Here is a 21,569-nt window from a genome sequence, read left to right as displayed (position 1 = left end):
GGCCTGATTCCATGCTGAATAACTCCATGACTCTATGGCTAAATGAGGACCCCCCCCCCCCCTTCAGAAAACCATATTGGCTGTTTGATGCTGAATGCACGGTATGATGTACAACAGTAAGCCACTCACAGCAGGGAATATTATCAGGCAGCTAATTGCCTGTAGCTGTAGTCTCAACACATTCGACCTCAACATTTCCACCACTCTCCCAATTGTTTGTCAAGAAAGATGCTTGAGCAGCCCGCTGATGAAGATGAAACCTTCCTCAACCTAACGGACATTAATTATAGTCACCATCTCGGCTTGCAATACCCCAAACCCTCCCCCATCCCACAGAAATGTGCTGCACTTAGAGAGCTCCCTTCAAAATTTTTTTTTAAATGAGGCCGTTTGCTGAAAGGGTTTTTGAATTTAGGACTTCAAATGCTCAAAAAACAGAATGAACATCCATTTACGACAGCTTAAAGAATATTCAGTCCTTATTCCCGTGGTTGATTTACCTGTGCTTTTGAGATCTGAAAGTACAATTCCTATTTTGACCCCTGATAATCCCCATATCAAGATAAAATGGAAGAACTTCTCTATTTTGATATGCATTTTAGTTAATCTGAATTAAGGTGAATCCTAAACCCTGCAAGAATTCATTTAGATCACCTAATCTGTGCCCAGTTCTGGAATATGACTCTATATAAACCAACTGAAATGCACTTCAGCCAAGAAATGTGAAGATAAAATAATTATGATTGATCTAAATTAACTTAAAAGAGTAAATGCTTCCAAGATCAGACAATGCAAGCATCATGTGGCACCAGTTTCTATAAGACTTGATTCTTTACCCTCACCTTTTAAACATCCTTGTTTTATTATTTTACAGCAGGCAAGTGCCTAATATTTCACTACTTTCTATGTATCAGAACCCGATTTCTTACTGACTGTGTTTAAGAAGGAACTGCAGATGCTGGAATATCGAAGGTACACAAAAATGCTGGAGAAACTCAGCGGGTGCAGCAGCATCTATGGAGCGAAGGAAATAGGCAACGTTTCTATGGAGTGGAAGGAAATAGGAAAAGTTGCCTATTTCCTTCGCTCCATAGATGCTGCTGCACCCGCTGAGTTTCTCCAACATTTTTGTGTACCTTCTCACTGACTGTAGTTGATTGACATGACCCTATTCATGATATTTTATCCTTGCTGTCTACTTGCTTTCAAGTGTACATAAACCCAACCAAAAACAAAGACATGTTTCAGAATTCAATCTCACTCCTTTTGAGATGCAAGTGATATTTCATGCATGGCCAATCTCAATGCTGAAAGGTGCAATTTGAAAGAATCAAGTCTTGTTGACGACTATATTTCCAATTTGCTGTTATTAACTGGAAACATTTCTGAACTGAGACCCATTACAATTACTGTGAATAAACATTGCGGACTAACTATACACTGTAGAGTTGTGGAAACATTCACCGGCCATATAAATGCTCTTTATATTTACATTTTGCAGTGCTCTAGCCAATAATATGTTAACGTTTCACTGCTGTTGCCTGCCTTTCTTCCCCACAGAAATTCCAGTGGTCCCACCTACTACTGCTGCCAGCAGTATGGAAGAATCTGCCGGTAAGACCACTCATATTACCTTTCACGCACAAGGGGCCATTTCAATTGGGATGAGGCCTCTTGCCCAGATTTGCCAACTAGTTCCCTCATGCACCCACATGTACCTGGACCAAAATTGAAACTCAAATGAACTGAAGCCCCTCTCGTAGCTTGGATGGTGACCAGCAAGCTTGAACAAGCCTTTAACATAGAACAGTACAGCACAGAAACGGGCCCTTCGGCCCACAATGTATGTGCCAAACATGATGCCACGATGAACTCTTATCTGCCTGCACACAATCCATATCTCTCCATTCTCTGCATATCTATGTGCCTATCCAAATGTCTCCAAGATGGTATCTGCCACCCCCACCACTAGGGTTGCACAGTGGTGCAGTAGTAGAGATGCTGCCTCACAGTGCCAGAGACCCGGGTTCAATTCTGACCTCAGGTGCAGTCTGTACGGAGTTTGCACCTTCACCCTGTGTGGGCTTTTTTCCTGGTGCTCCAGTTTCCTCCCACTTCCCAAAAACGTGAAGGTTTGTAGGTTAATTGGCTTATGTTAATTGCGCCTAGTGTGTAGGATGCGAAACTGGGATAACATGGGTGATCGTTGGTCGGCGTGGACTTGGTGGGCCGAAGGGCCTTTTTCTCCGCTGTATCTCTGAACTGAACTGAACTGAAGCACCCCCTGGGAATAGTTCCAGGCACCCACCACCCTTTGTACAAAAACTTGCCCCCGTACATCTCCCATCAACTTTGCTCCTCACCGTAAAGCTATACCCTTTAGTATTTGATATTTCTATCCCGGGAAAAAGATTCTAACTACCTACCCAATCTGTGCCTCGTACAAAGTAGAAGACACAAGAAACTGAAGATGCTAAAATCTTGAGCAAAAGACACGGTGCTGGAGCAACACAGTGGGTCAGTCAGCATCTGTGGAGAGAATGGACAGGAGACATTTCATCAGTCTAAACAAGGGTTCCGACCCAAAACATCACTACTCCATTCCCTCCACAGACGTTGCCTGACCCGCTGAGTTCCTCCAGCATCTTTAAAAAAAAAACTCAACAGAAAGCATTTTTAAGAAAGTTTGTATTTAACAAAATACAGTCATTAAAAAACAGAATATTCCTGTATTTGGGGGATGTTAGCTAGAGGAAGAGGTTGCGTAGACTTGGATAGTTGTCTCTGGACCTCTGGACGTTGAGGGGAGATCTGATAGATGTACATAAAATTACGAGAGGCACAAATAGGGTGGATATTCGGCATCTTTTTCCAGGGGTGGAAATGTCAGACTAGAGGGCACAGCTGTAAGATGAGAGAGGCAAAGCTTAAAGGAGATGTGCAGTGCAAGTATTTTTAACAAGATGTGTGGTGAGTCCCTAGTGAGTCCCTGGTGGTGGTGGTAGTGGCAGATTCTCTAATGAAACTTAAGAGGCTTTTATATAGGCACACGGATATGCAGGGAATGGACGAGCATAGTCCATGGGCAGCCAGATGAGATTAGTTTACCTTGGCATGTTCGGCACGGACATTGTGGGCCGTAGGGCCTGTAGCTGTGCTAAGCTTTTCAATGTTCCATATTCTAGGGCGACACAATGATGCAGCTGGCAGAGCTGTTATCTCACAGCACCAGAGACCTGGGTTCGATCCTGACCTCGGATGCTGTCTTTGTGGAGTTTGCAAGTTCTCCCTGTGACCGCATGTGTTTCGTCCTGGTGCTCCGTTATCCTCTGATACCCCAAAGATGTGTGGGTTTGTTGGTTAATTGGCCTCTGTTATGTATAGGGAGTGGATATAAAAGTGGGATAATGTAGAACTAGTGTGGACGGGTGATCGATGGTCATCGTGGACTCGCTGGGCTGAGGGGTCATGTCCTTGCTGCATCTTTCAATCAATCAATCAGTATACTAAAACTGAAATCAATTAAAGTATTTTAGAATATACACTAAGATATAATAAAAAATATTAAAATACAAGTTATGAACCCGATCTTTGGGGAGGCACCATGGCACTGCGATAGAGTTGCTGCCTTACAGCGCCAGAGACCCGAGTTCGATCCTGACTACAGGTGCTGCCTGTATGGAGTTTGTACATTCTCCTTGTGATCGAGTGGGTTTTCTCCGGGTGCTCCTGTTTCCTCCCACACTCCAAAGACGTACACGTTTTAGGTTAATTGGCTTTGGTAGAAAATGTAAATTGTCCCTAGGATTGTGTGTAAGATAGTGCTAGTGTACGGGGCAATCGCGGGTCAGCAGAAGGGCCTATATTTCTAAAGCCTAAAGACCGACATAATTCACAGGATTAGGAATTCCTTTTAAAAGAATAGGTGCAGCTCACCAATTCCAGGTCTGAATTTGCCAGTTCTTTCAATGTTGGCCGGGAGAGGTAAACCCTCCCCTGTTATATACCAGCACACTCAGACTCCTCCCTTGGTCTCTATGCACGGTGTCCAGCAACAAACTGGAGTTACAGATGTTGGGGATATGGAGGGAAAACTAGAAATGTGATGGTGGGGGAGAGAGTTGGAAGTGTGTGTGGGAGTCTGAATCAGTCAATTAGTCTGAAGAAAGATTCCAACCCCAAACATCCCCTCTCCATGTTCTCCAGAGATGATACCTGACCTGTTGGGTTACTCCAGCACCTGTGGCTTTTTTTTAATGGAGAAAATTAGTGCTTTGAAAAGTGAGACCAGTTCCTGTCAATTGGCAAGGTTATCAAGGGATGGGGAGCTGAGGAAAGTGAAAGCAGATCCACCACTACAGATCCACCACAATCGAATTGAACATCGAATTGAGGATAGTGGAAGAGTCTAGCAGGAGAGGCCATAACCTCAGAGTAAAAGGACATACATTTAGAAAGGGGATGAGGAGGAATTTCTTTAGTCAGAGGCTGGTAAATCTGTGGAATTCATTGCCACAAACCGCTCAGAAGGCTAAATCAATGGATATTTTTAAGGCGGAATTTGATAGATTCGTGATTAGTAATGGTATCGAGGGTTTATGGGGAGAAAGCAGGAGAGTGGAGTTGAGTGGGAAAGACCGATCAGCCATTATTGAATGGTGGAGTATACATGATGGGCCGAATGGTCTGATACTGCTCCGAGAATGAGTCAACTGATGAAGTTCAGTGGCTGAGTGTTACTGTGTTGAATGTTGTGCTGCAGGGCACAGAAAGAACTGGCCAATTGAGAGGAAGAAAGTCAATTGTAGAGCCTGCATTTTGTTAATTGAAATGAAAGCGAAAATGCCCATATCTTGTGCAATATCCCTTGCCTAAGTTTCTCCTTTCGAGATAAACAACTGGAAATCTACCACTTTTATTAAAACATTTCTCCCTTAACTGATGCCATAAGGAAAATATTATTAGTGCCCCTAAAACATAGTCAGTCATGATGTAATCCCGTTTACAGCTGGATACCAGAGACCACTAACATGGGAGATGTCAGCACTTTCTGTTGTTATAAAAAAGATAAAGGGATATTAATTCCACAGACTATGTCTTCATTTCTTTGGACAATGTCCTTGCAAGGTGCAATGGTTTACAGCTGTGGTGGTACATCAGTAAACTATGTGGAATAATATAACATTATTTTAATAACATAAGCTGGAAAGAGAGCAGAAAAGATTTAAGAGGATGTTGCCAGGACTAAAGGCCCTGAGGTCTCTGGAGAAGTTGTGCAGACAAAGACTTTATTCCTTGGAGTGCAGGAGTCTGAGTGGTGATTCCATAAAAGGTATATAAACTCATGAGAATAAATAGAGGGAATGCACAGTCTTTCACCCAGAGGAGGGGAATCAAGAACCAGAGGACATAGGTTTAAGTTGAGTGGGTAAATATTTAATGGTTGAGGCATGTACTATAAAGTAAGATGTTATTTGCACAAGTCAATATCAGTAGCATTCAGCTGCATTGGAGGCTGAGAGTCCAATGAGCAAAGTGGTGCCAGTTATTGGTTTCCATTATCACACGTTTAGTTTAGTTTAGGTTTGTTTAGCTTAGTTTAAAGATACAGCATGGACATAGGCCCTTCTGCCCACCAAGTCCACACCAACCAGCTATCACCCGTACGCTATTCTATCCTACACCAGTGACAATTTATCAAAGCCAATTAACCTCCAAACCTGCACATCTTTGGAATGTGGGAGGAAACCGGAGCACCCGAAGATGCAGTCACAGGGAGAACGTATAAACTCCATACGGACAGCACCCATAGTCAGGATCGAACCCGGGTCTTTGGTGTTATAAGGCAGCAACTGTACCGTTGTGCCACCCTGCCACTCCGCAGTCCCAAAAATGGACATAACTTTTCATCCACTAGGGAATCCTTCACATCAGAACATGAGTAACAGGCATTGACTACTCAACATGAGGGAGAAAGTACTGCAGAGGCTGATAAACAAGCTTGCAAGGGTGTAACCTTCCAAAAGGTGCAGAGTGTGATTCCTGTACAAAATCATTGTGCCTCTTGAAGTTTGCGAGCTCACTCTCACTCATGTTTACATTCTCACCCTCTTCTTTTTTTCTTCCCTGTTCCAATTCTCAATGTCTCATGAATCTCATGAATAGTGGCAGAAACCGGGGAAATTACACTGGGAACGGCTCTTTAATTCCAAATCTGAGCTGTGGGAGTCTTTTCAAGGACAGCTGGTTAGAGTTCAGGACCGGCAAGTTCCTGAGAGGGTGAAAGATAATGTTCAGGAACTTTGGATAACAAGAAATATTGTAAATGTATTCAAAAAGCAAAAGGAAGCATATGTACGATTTACGAGGCTGGAATCGATCAAGGCCCTTGAGAAATATAAAGGAACTAGGAAAGAACTTTAAGAAGGAATTAGGAGGGCTATAAGTAACCATGAAATGTCCTTGGCAAGCAGTATTAATAAAAAATCTCAAGGCATTTTATAGGTATATTAGAAGCAGGAATAGGTGGAGAATTGATAGGTCCTCTCAAGGGTGAAGGAGGGAATTCTATGAGTGATGCCACAGGAAGTAAGCAAGGTTCTCGATCAGTACTTTGCTTCCGCAGTGTTTGAGGACATGTATGATGGAGAGATCAGGATGAGGTACATTAATATTCTAGGATATGTCAATATTAAGAAGGAGGTGGTGTTGTGTGCTTTTAAGACATTAAGATGGATAAGTCCAGGCCTAATGGAATCTTTAGACTTTAATTTAGACTTTAGAGATACAGCATGGAAGCAGGCCCTTCGGCCCACTACGTTTGTGCTGACCAGCAATCATCACATACACTAGCACTATCCTATATAATAGGGACATTTTACAATTCAAAGAAGCCAATTAACATACAAACCTGCATGCCTTTGTGATGTGGGAGGAAACCGGAGCACCCGGTGGAAACCCACACAGTCACTGGGAGAATGTACAAACCCCCTACAGGCAGCAACTGCACCTGTGGTCGGGGTCAAACCTGGGACTCTGGTTCTGTAAGGCAGCAATTCTACCGCTGCACCACTGTACCACCCATGTGCCACAGCGTCCCAGAATCTATCTCAGGATACCGAGGAAGGAAAGGGAGACGATTCTTGAAGTCCTTGAGACTGGAGAATGGAAATGTTGTTCTTTTCATTAAGAAGGAAAACGGGCACAATCCAGGAAATTATCGGCAGGTAAACCGTGGAAGATAAATTAATTTAGACGGTTGCCGAGGGCAGGATCGTTTTGCATTTGGGAAGGCATGGATTTATTGGGGATAGTCAGCATTTACATAGGAAGTCCTGTCTCACGTTCAATTGAATTTTTTAAGGGGATAATGAAAATGATTGATGAGGGTTGGGCAGTGGATATCGCCTACATGGACTTCATTAAAGCACTTTACAAGGTCCCTCATTGTAAGCTGGTCCAGATCATTATGTCACATGGTTAGTAGGTAAGATGGATACAAACCTGGCTTGGTCATGGATGACATAGTGTAGAGGTGGAGGGGCGTTTCACTGACTGGAAGTTTGTACCAGTAAGTTTCTGCAGGGATCAATACTGGGACCTCTTTTGTTTGTAATATATATTAACGATTTGGATGAAAATGTCGGTACCAGAAACAGGAAGGTAGATTATTATCTAAATGGTGTCAAGTTGGGAAAAGGGGAAGTACAATGGGATCTGGGGGGTCCTTGTTCATCAGTCAATTAAAGTAAGCATGCAGGTACAGCAGGCAGTGAAGAAAGCGAATGGTATGTTGGCCTTCATAACTAGAGGAGTTGAGTAAAGGAGCAAGTGGTCCTTCTGCAGTTGTACAGAGCCCTAGTGAGACCACACCTAGAGTATTGTGTGCAGTTCTGGTCCCCTAATTTGAGGAAGGGCATTCTTGCTATTGAGGGAGTGCAACGTAGGTTTACAAGGTTAATTCCCGGGATTATTAAGGGTTTGGACACGCTAGAGGCAGGAAACATGGGTGAGCCATTTAGAACAGAGATGAGGAAACACTTTTTCACACAGAGAGTTGTGAGTCTGTGGAATTCTCTGCCTCAGAGGGCATCTGGCTCTCTCTTGAAAGTATCCAGAGAACCGGCCTACACTGCCCTCTGAGGCAGAGAATTCCACTCTCACAACTCTGTGTGAGAAAAAGCGTTTCCTCGTCTCCGTTCTAAATGGCTTACCCTTTATTCTTAAACTGTGGCCCCTGGTACTGGACTCCCCCAACATCGGGAACATGTTTCCTGCCTCTAGCATGTTCAAACCCTTAATAATCTTATATGTTTCAATAAGATCCCCTCTTATCCTTCTAAACTCCAGAGTATACAAGCCCAGCAGCTCCATTCTCTCAGCATATGACAGTCCCGCCATCCAGGGAATTAACCTTGTAAACCTACACTGCACTCCCTCAATAGCAAGAATGTCCTTCCTTCCTCAAATTAGGGGACCAAAACTGCGCACGATACTACAGGTGTGGTCTCATTAGGGCCCTATACAAATGCAGAAGGACATCTTTGCTCCTAACTCAACTCCTCTTGTTATAAAGGTCAACATGCCATTTGCTGCCTTCACTGCCTGCTGTACCTGCATGCTTACTTTCATTGACTGATGAACAAGGACCCCCAGATCCCGTTGTACTTCCCCTTTTCCCAACTTGACACCATTTAGATAGTAATGAAGACAGGAACAGGGTACTGATTGGGGATGATCAGCCATGATCACATTGAATGGCGGTGCTGGCTCGAAGGGCCAAATGGCCTACTCCTGCACCTATTGTCTATTGCCTATCGTCTATTATCGCTGATCTGATTTGTAAGTCTGCAGACAACATGAAAATTGCTGGTAAACACATTGCTGGAGTAACTCAGCGGGTCAGGCAGCATATCTGGAGAAAAGGAATAGGTGACGTTTCAGGTTGAAACCCTTCTTCCTGACTCTCAGTATGAAGAAGGGATTCAACCCAAAACGTCACCTATTCATTTTGTCCAGAGATGCTGCCTGACACGCTGAGTTATTCCAGCATTTTGTGTTTATCTTCGGTGTAAATCAGCATTTGCTGTTCCTTCCTACACATGAAAATGGTGGAGATGGGGATAGTGAGAAAGATTGCAACAGGTACAACAGGATACAGATCCGTTGGAAATATGAATGGTTCAATGGCAGACGGAATTTAGTCCAGACAAGTATGATGCATTTTGGGAGGTCAAATATACGAGGAAAGTCTATAGTAATGGCAACATCCACAGGAACATGTATATGCAAAGAGATATCTTGGGGTGCAAGATCATGGTTCCCTGAAAGTGGCAAAACAAGTGAAGTCAAACATACAAAGGAAGTATGTTTGACTTCATCCGTTGGGGAATTGAATACAAATTTATTGCAACTGTATAAGACTCAATGCCACATTTGGAGCATTGTGTGCCATTTTGGTCGCCCCATTACAGCATTGATGTGGAGGCTTTGGAGAGGGTGTAAAACAGGGTTACCAGAATGCTGCCTGGATCAAGGGGTATTAGTTATAATAAGAGGTTGGACAAACTTAGATTGTTTTCCCTGCACCGTCAGGGGTCAAAGGCAACCTGATGGGGGTATATAAAATTATGGAGGCGTAGACAAGGTAGATAGTCAGAGTCTTTTTCCCATAGTGGAAATTTAAAATTCTCAAAGGCATAGTTTTAAGGTGAGAGTGGGAAATGTTAAAGGAGATGTGTGAGGCAAGTTTTTTTATACAAAGAGTAGAGCGTGCTGGAATGCACTTCCCGTTGAGATGATAGAAACAGATATAATATCAATATTTAAGAGACATTTAGACAGACGCATGAAAAAGCAGGAGGAATAGAGTGGCATAGACCATGTATAAGCAGATGGGATCAGTTAAATTGGCATCATGGTCTGTGCAGACATTGTGGGCTAAAGGGCCTGTTCTTATGTTGTATTGTTCTGTATTCTATGTCAAGATATAGCTGTGCTTTGAAATTTAAAAAAAGTTGTTTTATTGTAAGAAACAAAAAAATGAATTGACTCCGTAAACATATTAATCTATGTATTAATATCTAGTAATTGCTGGGTTTATTATGTAAAGAGAAAACAGCCTCCAAACCAGATGTGTCAAAAGCTTCAATCAACATTTACAATAATACAGTGCACTAGAGTTTTCCACAAGTTAGAGCAGTGGTAGAGTTACTGCCTCACAGCACAAGAGACTCGGGTTTGATCCTGACTATGGGTGTTGTCTGTATGGCGTTTGTACCTTCCCCCTGTGACCGCTTGGGTTTTCTCCGTATGCTCCAGATTCGTCCCACACTTCAAAGACGGCAGGTTAATAGGTTCATTAACTTTGGTAAAATTATCAATTGTCCCTCGTGTGTAGGATAGCGCTAGTGTACGGGGTGATGGCTGGTCGGCGCAGTGTGTGCTGTTTCTCTAAAGCACTAAAGGAAAGTTAGGCAAGGGTTAACATGGACAAAAGTTCAATTTCATACCTTTCATTCCAGCACAGGGCTGCTGTAAATGAAAATTACCTCTCTCACCATATCAAACACTGCAGTATATACTTGATGAATTCATATGTTATGAAACAGCTGTTCTCACTGAGTGCTTCTCATGGTCCCCTCTCCCCTCCCCTATCCAGAGGGTAATACAAGTCTCAGCAGAGTTTACAACTAGAATACCCAACATTACAAACAGACATTGACAAGTCAAAGAACCATTGAGGAGAAATAATAGCATCAGCATGAACTTCTCCCCTCCTCTCTTCACCCTACAACAAATATCACCACTCAATTTGGTTTAAACCAGCAGATGCTGGTTTAAACCAAAGATAGACACGGAAAGCTGGAGTTACAGCGGTTCAGACAGCATCTCTGGAGAAAAGGAGTAGGTAACGTTTCGGGTCGAGACCTTTCTTCAGACTGAGAACCACTTACACTCAATATGATCCCTGCTTCCAATAAGATATGGAAACCACTCTGAAATGAGGCAGGCCTGTCACTTGATGCCAACAAACCTCGTCGAGTCATTGAGAAAGGGACCATAGAGAATCCTTCTCACGTGTAAAGACACAAGGAGCTACAGATGCTGGAATCACAAGCAAAAAAACCCAAAGTTCTGCAGTAACTCAGAGAATCAGGCAGCATCTGTGAAGGAGAAATGGACAGAAAACATTTTGTATTGTGAGTCTTCTTCAGACTGAAGAGTGACCTGCTATTACATGGCATCTCTTCACTCATATAGACAACATTTTGGGTCAGGGCATTCTAAATCCCAACCCGAACCATTGCCTATTAATTTCCCTGCACAGATGCTGCTGACCTTCTGAGTTCCTCCAGCACTTTGTTTCTTCCTTCTCATCTTTAGTTGCTCTTAGAACTTTATTACTAGTGCACAACTGCAACACAATGTTAAGCAACCCAATGATCCTATGGACCACTATTGCCGATTAGATCAAACAAGTGTGCCATCACCCCAATACTTTTCTTAACATTCCTTGCACATCACTCCCAGAAATGTTCCAGCTGGAATAGAATTAATGTACAGGATGAACAGGAGATTCTTGCACCTTTGCCGATTCCACTCCACCATGTTCATGGTCTAACAAGCAATGGTGACCTCCACCCTCTTGTACACTTCAAAATTGTGGACAACATACCACAGGCATCCCAAAGCAATGGATAAAACACTGCAAAGATGCCGTTGGCAGAATAAATGAAGCAATGTTAGTATCTGTATTCTCGCCAAACTCCAAGGCACTGACACTTCACTCATGCTCAACAACTTCAGGTAAAATCAGTTGCATCCTCGACTGTGCCACAATAAACAGAACCTTTCCTGTATGGAGATGCAGTTCCATAACTGAACAGCAACACATGGGAGAAGTGGATAAGAAAACAGAATTCTGACATTTGGAAACTCACTCATCTCCAGGAAGTATGCCTTGAATACACTTGCCAGGCGTAGCCCATTCCCCAATCTCCCTTTTCCTGCTTTCTACGCTCTTGTCCATCAGTGTGAAGAAGGGTCCCGACAAAAAATCTCGTCAGTCCATTCCCTCCACAGATGCTACCTGCCCTGCCGAGTTACTCCAGCCCTTTGTGTTTTGCTCACGATTCCAACAGCTGCAGTTTCCTGCGTCTCCTGAAACATACCACCAAATATCTTGAAACTTGAGTCTGAATAATGAAAGGCCAGGATAGAGTTAAGGTGGAGAGGGTTTCCCTGAGTGGGAGAGTCCAGGACCAGAAGCCATAGCCTCAGAATAAAAGGACATACCATTAGAAAGGAGATGAAAGGCATTTCTTTAGTCAGAGGGTGGTGAATCTGTGGAATTCATTGCTATCAATGGAGGCCATCAATGGATATTTTTAAGGCAGAGAATGACAGATTCTTGATTAGTAAGGGAGCCAGGGGTTATGGGCAGAAGGCAGGAGAATGAGGTTGAGAGGGAAAGATAGATCAATCATAATTGAATGGCGGAGTAGACTTAAGGGCCTAATTCTGCTCCTATAACTGATTAACTTATGAAGAAGGGTCCTGATTTGAAATGTCGCCTATCCACATTCTCCAGAAATGCTGCCTGACCCACTGAGTTACTCCAGCACATTGTGTCTTTTTTTGGTAAATAGCATCTGCAGTTTCCTGTGTCTCTTGAAATATACCAACGGCATCTTGCAATTTTAGATGTGAATGGACTACATTGGGACACAGAGCCAATTACAAGGCAGATCCAAAAGGCAAATGTCCCATTATTTCCCTTTTCTCTCTAATTTAGTCCCATGCTGTGCCACATTAACTCGAAAAAACTAAGCTTTCCAAAGGAAGGATTTTCAAATTAGTTGCCATGGATCTGGCTTTCAACTAGAATTTAACTAATCAGATACAATTCCAAGCACTTGCTCCTAACACAAAGCCCACAGCACCCAGCAATGGCTAAGATTTAAATGCAAGTCTTCACACAGTGTACGTATGATTTTGTCATTCAATATGCTGACATTATAAAATGTTACCATTTCATCATCTCTCTTATAATCAAAGTGCCAGTATTAGAAAATATTTGGATTTGCTTTTGGTTTATCCTTCAATATATGTTTCCATCAGCACTACCAAAGAGGAGGGATTTTCAAATGAGTTGCCATGGATCTGGGTTTCAACTAGAATTTAACTAGTCACGTACTATTCTGAGCACTTGCTCCAAACACAATATCCACAGCACCCAGCTAAAATGCTCAGATTTAATACAGAATACACTAATACATGTTTTCATTCAATGTTTTCATCTTTGTGAGTTTTTAAATATACAGTTACAGTTAATTTTAGTTAACAGCCATAGATATTCATGTAAATCTTATGTTCCTGTTTAGTTGGTGTGCTGAAAGCAATGAAGATTTAAATAAGAGGGATTGGGACCAATGTGAGGTTACAGAAACTGCAGATGCTGATTTATACCAAAGATAGACATAAAATGCTGGAGTAACTCAGCGGATCAGGCAGCATCTCTGGAGAAAATTCTTAGGTGACATTTCATTTCAGGACCCTTCTTCAGATCTGTCTGAATCGGATGCAATCAGTCTCATACAATCAGTATGACACAATCCATCTGAAGAAGGGTCCCGACCCGAAACATCACCTTTCTGTTTTCTCCAGGGATGCGCCCTGACACACTCCAGCATTTTGTGTTTATCTTTGGGATTGAAATGATTGCTTTCTCTTTGAAGAGTGGGAATGAAAAAGATTGGAGATAGGTTTGGTCAGAATTCACAAAATGGTGTCATGGACATTATAACATTGGCCTTTGATGGGAAAACTGAAGGAGTGGTACCCTAGTGTCTGAATAGTGGATCAGTAGATCCATTTTCTTCTATCTATTCTGACCTAGCAGGTTCTTTACCTTGCCATGGTACATGATGTTTACATTCTCCACTGATTCAGGAATACATAGAAGGATTAGGAAACCAAATTTATATTTTAAAGAAAGCCACAAAGTGCAGGAGTAACTCAGCAGGTCAGGCAACATCTCTGGATGACATGGATGGGTGACATTTCGAGTCAGCACCCTTTTATAGACCCTACTTCAAATAAAAATATATATTTTATATTTTGAAGGTGTATATAGGAAAATTATGTGGCATTTTAATTCTGCTTTAAATGTGGACAAACTTAAAATATTTTTGTTTTAGTTTAAAGATTATCAATTAACAGTGCAGATTTGCAAATTTAAAGGTGCAGAAACTGCAACATTTTGAGAAAACAACTTAAGTTTTAGATTAAGTTCTTTGGGCTGTCAAATATCAGCACTAAATTCAGTCTGATGATTGCTGGTGTTCTTTCAAACTAACTCCGGTTCCTACTCATTTGAAGGACTTGTGAGATATTAGGCAAGTTGAAGGAGAGGGTGATCAGGATGCAATCTATCCTTTTAGCACTTAGTTGCGATGACAAGCTTTTAAGATTTGGGGCTATTTGCTTTGGAAGAACATAGACTTACGGCAATATAATTGAGGTGGTTAAAATGATTCGACTGGGGAGCATGTGTACTAAAACTCCAGGCAAACATTTTTTAGGTTGAATGCCAGGAAAGAGTCATTTTTGTGGAAAGTCATCACACTCTGGAACAGTTTACTAAACTATGCGCTGGGTAAGGGGTTGCTTCATTCCTTTGAAGAGGAACTTAAATTCCTCAGAGAAGAGCACATTTCAATTCTAAACTCTAAGTTTTAAGCTCTCAGTAAAGGTCGTCTGGTGCCATGTGTTAAGTAAGTAGGAGGTGAAGAGGAATATTCCAGCTTTCCGTATCTAACATGATTATTTAGACTTTGACTTTAGACTTAAGAGATACAGTGCAAAAGAAGGCCCTTCGGCCCACTATTTCCGGGACGACTAACGATCACCCCATACACTAGCACTATCCTACAAACCAGGGACAATTTACCATTTTACCAAAGCCAATTAACCTACAAATACGCACATCTATGGGATGTGGGAGGAAGCCAGAACACCCATAGAAAACCCATGCGGTCACAGGGAGAATGTACAAGCTCTGTACAGACAGCACCCGTAGTCAGTATCTAATCTGGGTCTCTGGTGCTGCCCCACTGTGCTGCGATTATTTGTGTGGTTCCTTCTTTGATTGTCCCACGGAGCGCCGGAGGCTGAGGCTTTCTCTTATAGAGGTGTACAAGATCATGAGGGGGAGGAGAGAGGGTGAATGCACTGTCTTTTACTCAGAGTTGGGGAATCGAGAAGTAAAGGACACTGGTTTAAGATGAGAGGGGAAATATTGAATAAGAATCTGAGGGGCAACTTTTTCACTTGGAGCATGGTGGTGTATACAATATATAGAATGAGTTGCCAGAGGAGGTTGTTCAGGCAGGTGCTATAACAACATATAAAAGGTATTTGTACTAGTACATGGATGTGAAAGGTTTAGAGAGACAAGATATTTGTTGCATTAGTTTGCATTGAAAACCAGGAATAAACGTGATGCAAGTGTTCCTGCGTCCTTAAAGGAGAGTGCACAAAGGGTCTGGTTTCCATTTTTTAAAACAATGAGTCTATTGACTTCAGATGAGCTATTACGCTAAATATGACACAACTTAATTAAGTCCCTTCATCCTGGGATCAGGTCCAAACCATTAACATTGCTTATTGTTGATAGAGCAGAAATCTTGTCTCGACTCCATACAGATACGCTATAGCGGAAGAGTTTTATAATTTCCTCATGTACCCTGTGCAGTATTTTGAATGGTATTTACTTTTAAAGTGTTTAATTTTCTTCCACTATCCTCGTGATATGTTCGTATCATCGCATCATGGAGCACAGAAACAGGCTTGTCCACGCCAACCAAGATTTCCCATCTAAGTTCAGCCCATTTACCCACATTTGGTCCATCTCCCTCTAAAACTTTCCTATCCATATACCTGTCCAAGTATCTTTTAAATGTTGTTATTGCACCTGCCTCAACTACCTCCTTTGGCAGCTCATTCCATATACCTACCACACTCTGAGTGAAACTATGGCCCTTCAGGTTCCTATTAAGTGTTTCCCCTCTCATTTTAAATCCATGTCTTTTGATTCTTGGTGCCTCTACCGTGAGTAAAATACTCGGTGCATTCACCCTATGTATTCCCCTCATGGTCTTATATACCTCTACAAGATCACCCCTCAGCCTCCTGCACTCCAAGGAATAATGTCCCAATGCCCTATAGCTCTTTGCTATATAGTGCTATTTTAAAGTTGTATGTATTTAGTCTGTTTTTATTAACTGCACTGACAGGAACTGATGAGAAATTATTTTTCGTTTCTTCTGTGTATGTAAGTACTCAGTGAAATGACAATAAAGTAAATACTGAATACTCAGGCTCTTGAGTCCTGGCAGCACCCTCATAAAGGAATGAAATTACTTACATTTGAACAGTATCCTTCCCATCCTCAGGATACACCAAATACGTTGGTCACACTCTGCTTTGTCTATCTCTGCCAAGGACTGACCTTGTCCTAAGCCTTTACTTTTGGCAACAGTTTAGGCTTGGGCCCTGATTTTGGATCATGCCCCTGATTGTCATCTGATGGGAACTGGCTGAAATCACCCCCCCCCCACCCCCCATCACTGTGTTGATTGCATTGAAAGTTAACATGGTAGAATACTCTGACTTTTCAGCAATAAAGTTCTTCTCTTTGCTTTTAATAGGTTAATTGACACCTGATTAACTTGCCAAGGGAGCTGAGCTAATAGTGTATTTGGCCAAGGAAGGAAAAAGCCTGGCAGGAGAAACCTTCTCTTAAACATCTCCAGCTTGCTATTAAAGGAGAAGTTGTGAAGATGCTGCAAATTTCAACATGCAGACTGGGTTGTTGCTTCTTGCACTTAGGCTTAGGTTTATTATTGTCACATGTAGCGAGGTACAATGAACTGCTTTGTTTTGCCTGCGAACCAAACAAATGAGATATAACATACATGAACACAATCAATTCAAATTCAAGTAAAATAGATGGAATAAAGGAGAAGATATGTGAAAATGGTGCTATGCCCATGGGTAGAAAAGGGATTTAAAAGCGTAGAGTGAATGTATTAGATAAGTCGTGGCTCCTTCTCTGGGAAGAGCATGCAAAGAGTTGTCATATTGGTGGTATCGTTTTATTTTTGGTTTGAAAATACATATAGGAAAAACTATGCTGCATGCATAATGTGTGCATGGATTTTCTGCTGTCAACAAGCCCTCAAAGTAGCAGAAGGTTGGGGCAAGAAACCTTACTGGTACCCAATGGAACACTTGGAATGGGAGCAGGATATATGAATTTGTTAAAGGACTGTCATTATTTTGCTTTTCCCCTGGGGTGAGGATTTTGTTTGCTAAGACTGGCACGGTGGCACAATGGATAGAGCTGCTATCTCACAGCGCCAGATCCAGGATCGATCCTGACCATAGCTACTGTCTGTGGAGAGCTTGCGTGTTCCTCTGGGAGCTCCAGATTCCTCCGAGTTTGTAGGTTGAATGGCCTCCAGTAAATTGCCCCTAGTGTGTAGAGAGTGAATGAGAAAGTGTGATAACATAGAATTAGTGTGAAGGGGTGGTTGGTATAAATTAGCAATCTGTATTTCCTTTCTACGCATAGGTTTAGAGGGATTTGGGCCAAACGCAGTCAGGTGGGACTAGTGTAAATGGGACATGTTGGTTGGTGTTGGCAAGTTGGGCGAATGACCTGTTTCTATGACTCTATATGGTCTAAGCTTCAGAGATTGCCAAATTATTGAATAGTACGGGTGTCAGGGGTTAGGGGAGAAGGCATGAGAATGGGGTTGAGAGGGAAAGATAGATCAGCCATGATTGAACGGCAGAGTAGACTTGACGGACCGAATGGACCAAATGGGCCTAATTATGCACCTTCAACTTACGAGATTTCATTATCGGCTAGCACGGTGACACCAGACCATTGCGCTTTAAGATGAAGGTGCACAAAATGGCAGTAAAATTCACACATTCTGTGGTAATAATAGAGTCTGATGAAATCTCGCGCCATTAAAATTCTGCCGGCTCTCATATTCAGGTATTGCCAAAAATGGAAACTTCTAGAAACAGCCCACGTAATAACTGAATGGGTACAAACAAATTTGGAGAGGAATGCAGAGCAGCTGTATAACAGGTGTGAGAGTTGGGGCTGATCAATGTCTTGAAGTCTTTGGCACCACTCTGGGGAACAGCGCGTCGAGTTAAGAGGAGAGTTAAATAATTTGGCTATATATATATATATATATATGATTTGAAGTCATTTGTCCAGGACAAAACAGACATTGTTATCTGTTCTGAACGATGGCATGTGACCCTCCATTCTTTACAGCTGTACTATTATTCGCGAGGAACTTCCTGGAAAAAAAAAGCTAGTGTTTATATTTCCACTTCATAACTTCACCGCCACAGGACATCGAAGGTTCAGTCAACGGAGTCTGAATTTAAAGTTTCCACCCTGAGACTTAATCTGATTCCTTGAGGACTTACATTGAGGAGATTTCATTTACTTTCCCAGTTCTGCGGAATGTTCTAGAAGTCGCCTTGCTCTGCCTGCAAGAAAAAGCAGAGGGACTTTAAAAAAAAAAAGGAAAATCGAGTCTTGCCTACTCTAATGCCAACCATTTGGTTTCAGTCCTGCTAACGGGCGATGGCTTTAATCTAATTACATGCTTATTTGCAGCAATTTGTTTCTCAATCAATCTTGTTGAACAAGAAGAAAGCGCCGCTACTGTGCTCTCATTTGCGCTCCATTGTCTACCGATAGAGGTTCCTGCTCGAAGCTCAGCCCCCACTGGCCTCAACGCCGCATCTGTGTAATTTGTGACTGAGCAGCAAGGACCAGGAAAAATCTTGGAGTTTTTTTAAATAAAATAGACTTAATCATGCACGCAATGCAGTATAGCCAGCACAGACGTCACTTCCATTTAGATCAGACTTTTAGCCAGGTTCGGGGCTAATTCTGTATAACTTGCAATGTTTTTGCATTTTTCTTTTTTCCCCCTGTTGCTGGGGCAACCTCTTTCACTCAAAACATAAAAGAAAATAAAGCCCTGGCTGAGCTAAGAGCAAAACAATGAAGTTTGTTCATATTCTAGCCCATATAAAGATCCCAAAAAGTTATAACAATGCTACAAGTGAAGTGTATATGGCTTTCTAATGAATTTAAGTATGAGAGAGTGAAAAAAAAGTGAGCCTTTCAGTTTCTTTGATGAAATGTTGATTATAAAATGCTGGATAATTTTATTTTTTTTAGCGTGCCATCTGTTTCTTAAGAACTTTCCATTGTTGTAATTTGGTTAAGACTAAACCAATCTATTCCAAGTGGAATAGAGTCTCCTTTGCTGATGAAAGCACTGTGCTCATTTTCTTTCTTAAAATTGTTTAAATTTCATTTGTCTACTTTTAAGTCATTTCAAGCAGGAAAATTGCTGGCTGGCTGCTTTTCAATAAAGTGACTGATTCCGCATTCCCTGTTACATTTAGGTCAAGTTAACCAACTGAGAGCCAAAGATGGAGATTGTGTGCGCGCGTGTGTGTGTGGTGTGTGAGTGTAGGCGTATGTTTGTGTGTATATATATGTACATGTATGTGCTTGTGCATGTATGTCTGTGTGTACATGTATGTGTGTGCTTGCTCATGTATGTGGGCGTGTGTACATGTGTGTGTGTCAGTGTGTGTGCGTGCGTGCATGCATATATTTGTAACTGATTGGACTGCAGGGACCATCTTAAACATCAATCGCTGTAACAGAGGTCTAGATATTTTGTAACAAGGAAGCCTGTGGAAAATGAACCAGAGTGATGGGGCTTCGGATGGTGGAGTTGTTATGCTGGGGGTGGTGGTGAAGGCAGGGTGGTGAGTCTGTGGAATTCATTGCTACAGGCGGCGGTGAAGGCCAAGACATTGGGTATTTTCAAAGTGCAGATTGATAGGTTCTTGATTAGTAAGGGTGTCAAAGGTCAGAAGGCTGGAGAATGGGGTTGAATTGGCTTGAGAGGGAAAGATAGATCAGCCATGATTGAACGGCAGGCCAGACTCGATGGGCCGAATGGCTTGATTCTGCTCCTATATCTTACGATAGCAGTATTTAAGAGACTATTGGATAGACACATGGATATGCAGGGACTGAGACATGAAGCTGTGACCCTTGTTAATTGTATCGGAGATATGGTTGGGAGGTTCTTTAACATGAAGAAAATCGTTGCAATGTTATGGGGAAAAAAAACACAGCGAGACTTTTAGCCCCAGGATGTAGAGCTGAGAAATGTCAAGGCCTTTTAGTTTAATTTAGAGATACAGCATGGAAACATGCCCTTCGGCCTGCCAAATCCATGCCTACCATCAATCACCCGTTCACACTAGTTCCATGTTATCACACTTTTGTATTCTACACACTAAGGGCAATTTAACAAAGGTAATTAACCTACAAACCTGCATGTCTTTGGGATGTGGGAGGAAACCGGAGCACCCAAAGGGAACCCACGCAGTCTGAGGGAGAACGTACAACCTCCACACAGATAGCACCTGTTATCAGGATCGAACCAGGGTCCCTGGCACTGTGAGGCAGTTGCTCTACCGTTGCACCACTGTGACATATTTTCTTTGCTTTTAAAAAACAGAGCCTAGTGAATATCATCAGTGAGGGGAAGCCCATTTTAGCTATCTCAAGAGTTCTGGATCCATTCCCAACCATAGAATACACTGCAATAGAGTAAGATATGGGTATCTTAAGTAATATTTCAAGCATGCCTTTAAGCTGAACATCACCCATCCTTTTTCTCGAGAGATGCTGCCTGACTCGCTGAGTTACTCCAGCACTTTGTATCTATCTTCAGTATAAACCCGCATCTGCAGTTCGTTTCTACAAACAGATAGGGATAGATTTGGTATAGATAGGGTGGATAGTCAGAATATTTTTCTCAGGATGAAAATATCAAATTCTAAAGGGCATGGCTTTAAGGTGAGAGGGACAAAAGGAGATGTAAGGAACATAATTTTTTGGATAGAGTGCAGTGAGTGTCTTGTGTGCGCTGCTGGAGTTGGTGGGGGCGAATATCATAGTGGCATTTAAGAGACATTTGGATAGGCACATGGATAGGCAGGGAATGGAGGGATATGGATTATGTGCAGGCAGGTAAGAGCTGGTCTTGTCGTCATGTACGGCACAGACATTGTGGGCCGAAGAGCCTATTCCTGTGCTGTTCTGTCCTCTGTTCTCTGTTCCATGTTCTAACGGGCTCAGTATGAATTATAAAGTGCTTTGTGGAATAATTATTCGTCCACCTCTCTTGTGGGGAACAGCCAAAGCATTGCCAAAGCCCCATGGGTTCCTCATTTCCTGCTTGACCTTCTGTTGTTTGGGGTCGACCTGTAGTCAGAATCACTAAAGGCTGCCAGCAAAGTTCGACACAAGCCCGGGTAGAGGTGACAATAAGGTATCCATGGGCCTTAAGCAGGGGCCAGTGCCACTTTGACAGGAGGTGAATCTATAGCTTAAATGAGACTTGGGTGGTGTAAATAGGGGAGGCTCGAAGATC

At 42.3% G+C, this 21,569-nt stretch overlaps 1 protein-coding gene across 2 annotated transcripts in view; it reads left to right on the top strand.

Moving 5' to 3' along the window:
• ntn1 (netrin 1) overlaps positions 1–21,569 on the top strand; it is a 204,682-nt gene that overhangs the window by 148,032 nt on the left and 35,081 nt on the right. For both annotated transcript variants that reach the window (XM_033044616.1, XM_033044617.1), the window contains exon 5: positions 1,561–1,614. In XM_033044616.1, the coding sequence (XP_032900507.1) occupies positions 1,561–1,614 (54 nt within the window). The remainder of the gene's footprint in view (positions 1–1,560; positions 1,615–21,569) is intronic.

This window comes from Amblyraja radiata, chromosome 26 (assembly GCF_010909765.2).
Source record: "Amblyraja radiata isolate CabotCenter1 chromosome 26, sAmbRad1.1.pri, whole genome shotgun sequence".
NCBI lineage: Eukaryota > Metazoa > Chordata > Chondrichthyes > Rajiformes > Rajidae > Amblyraja > Amblyraja radiata.
This window is presented reverse-complemented; position numbering and strand designations above follow the sequence as displayed.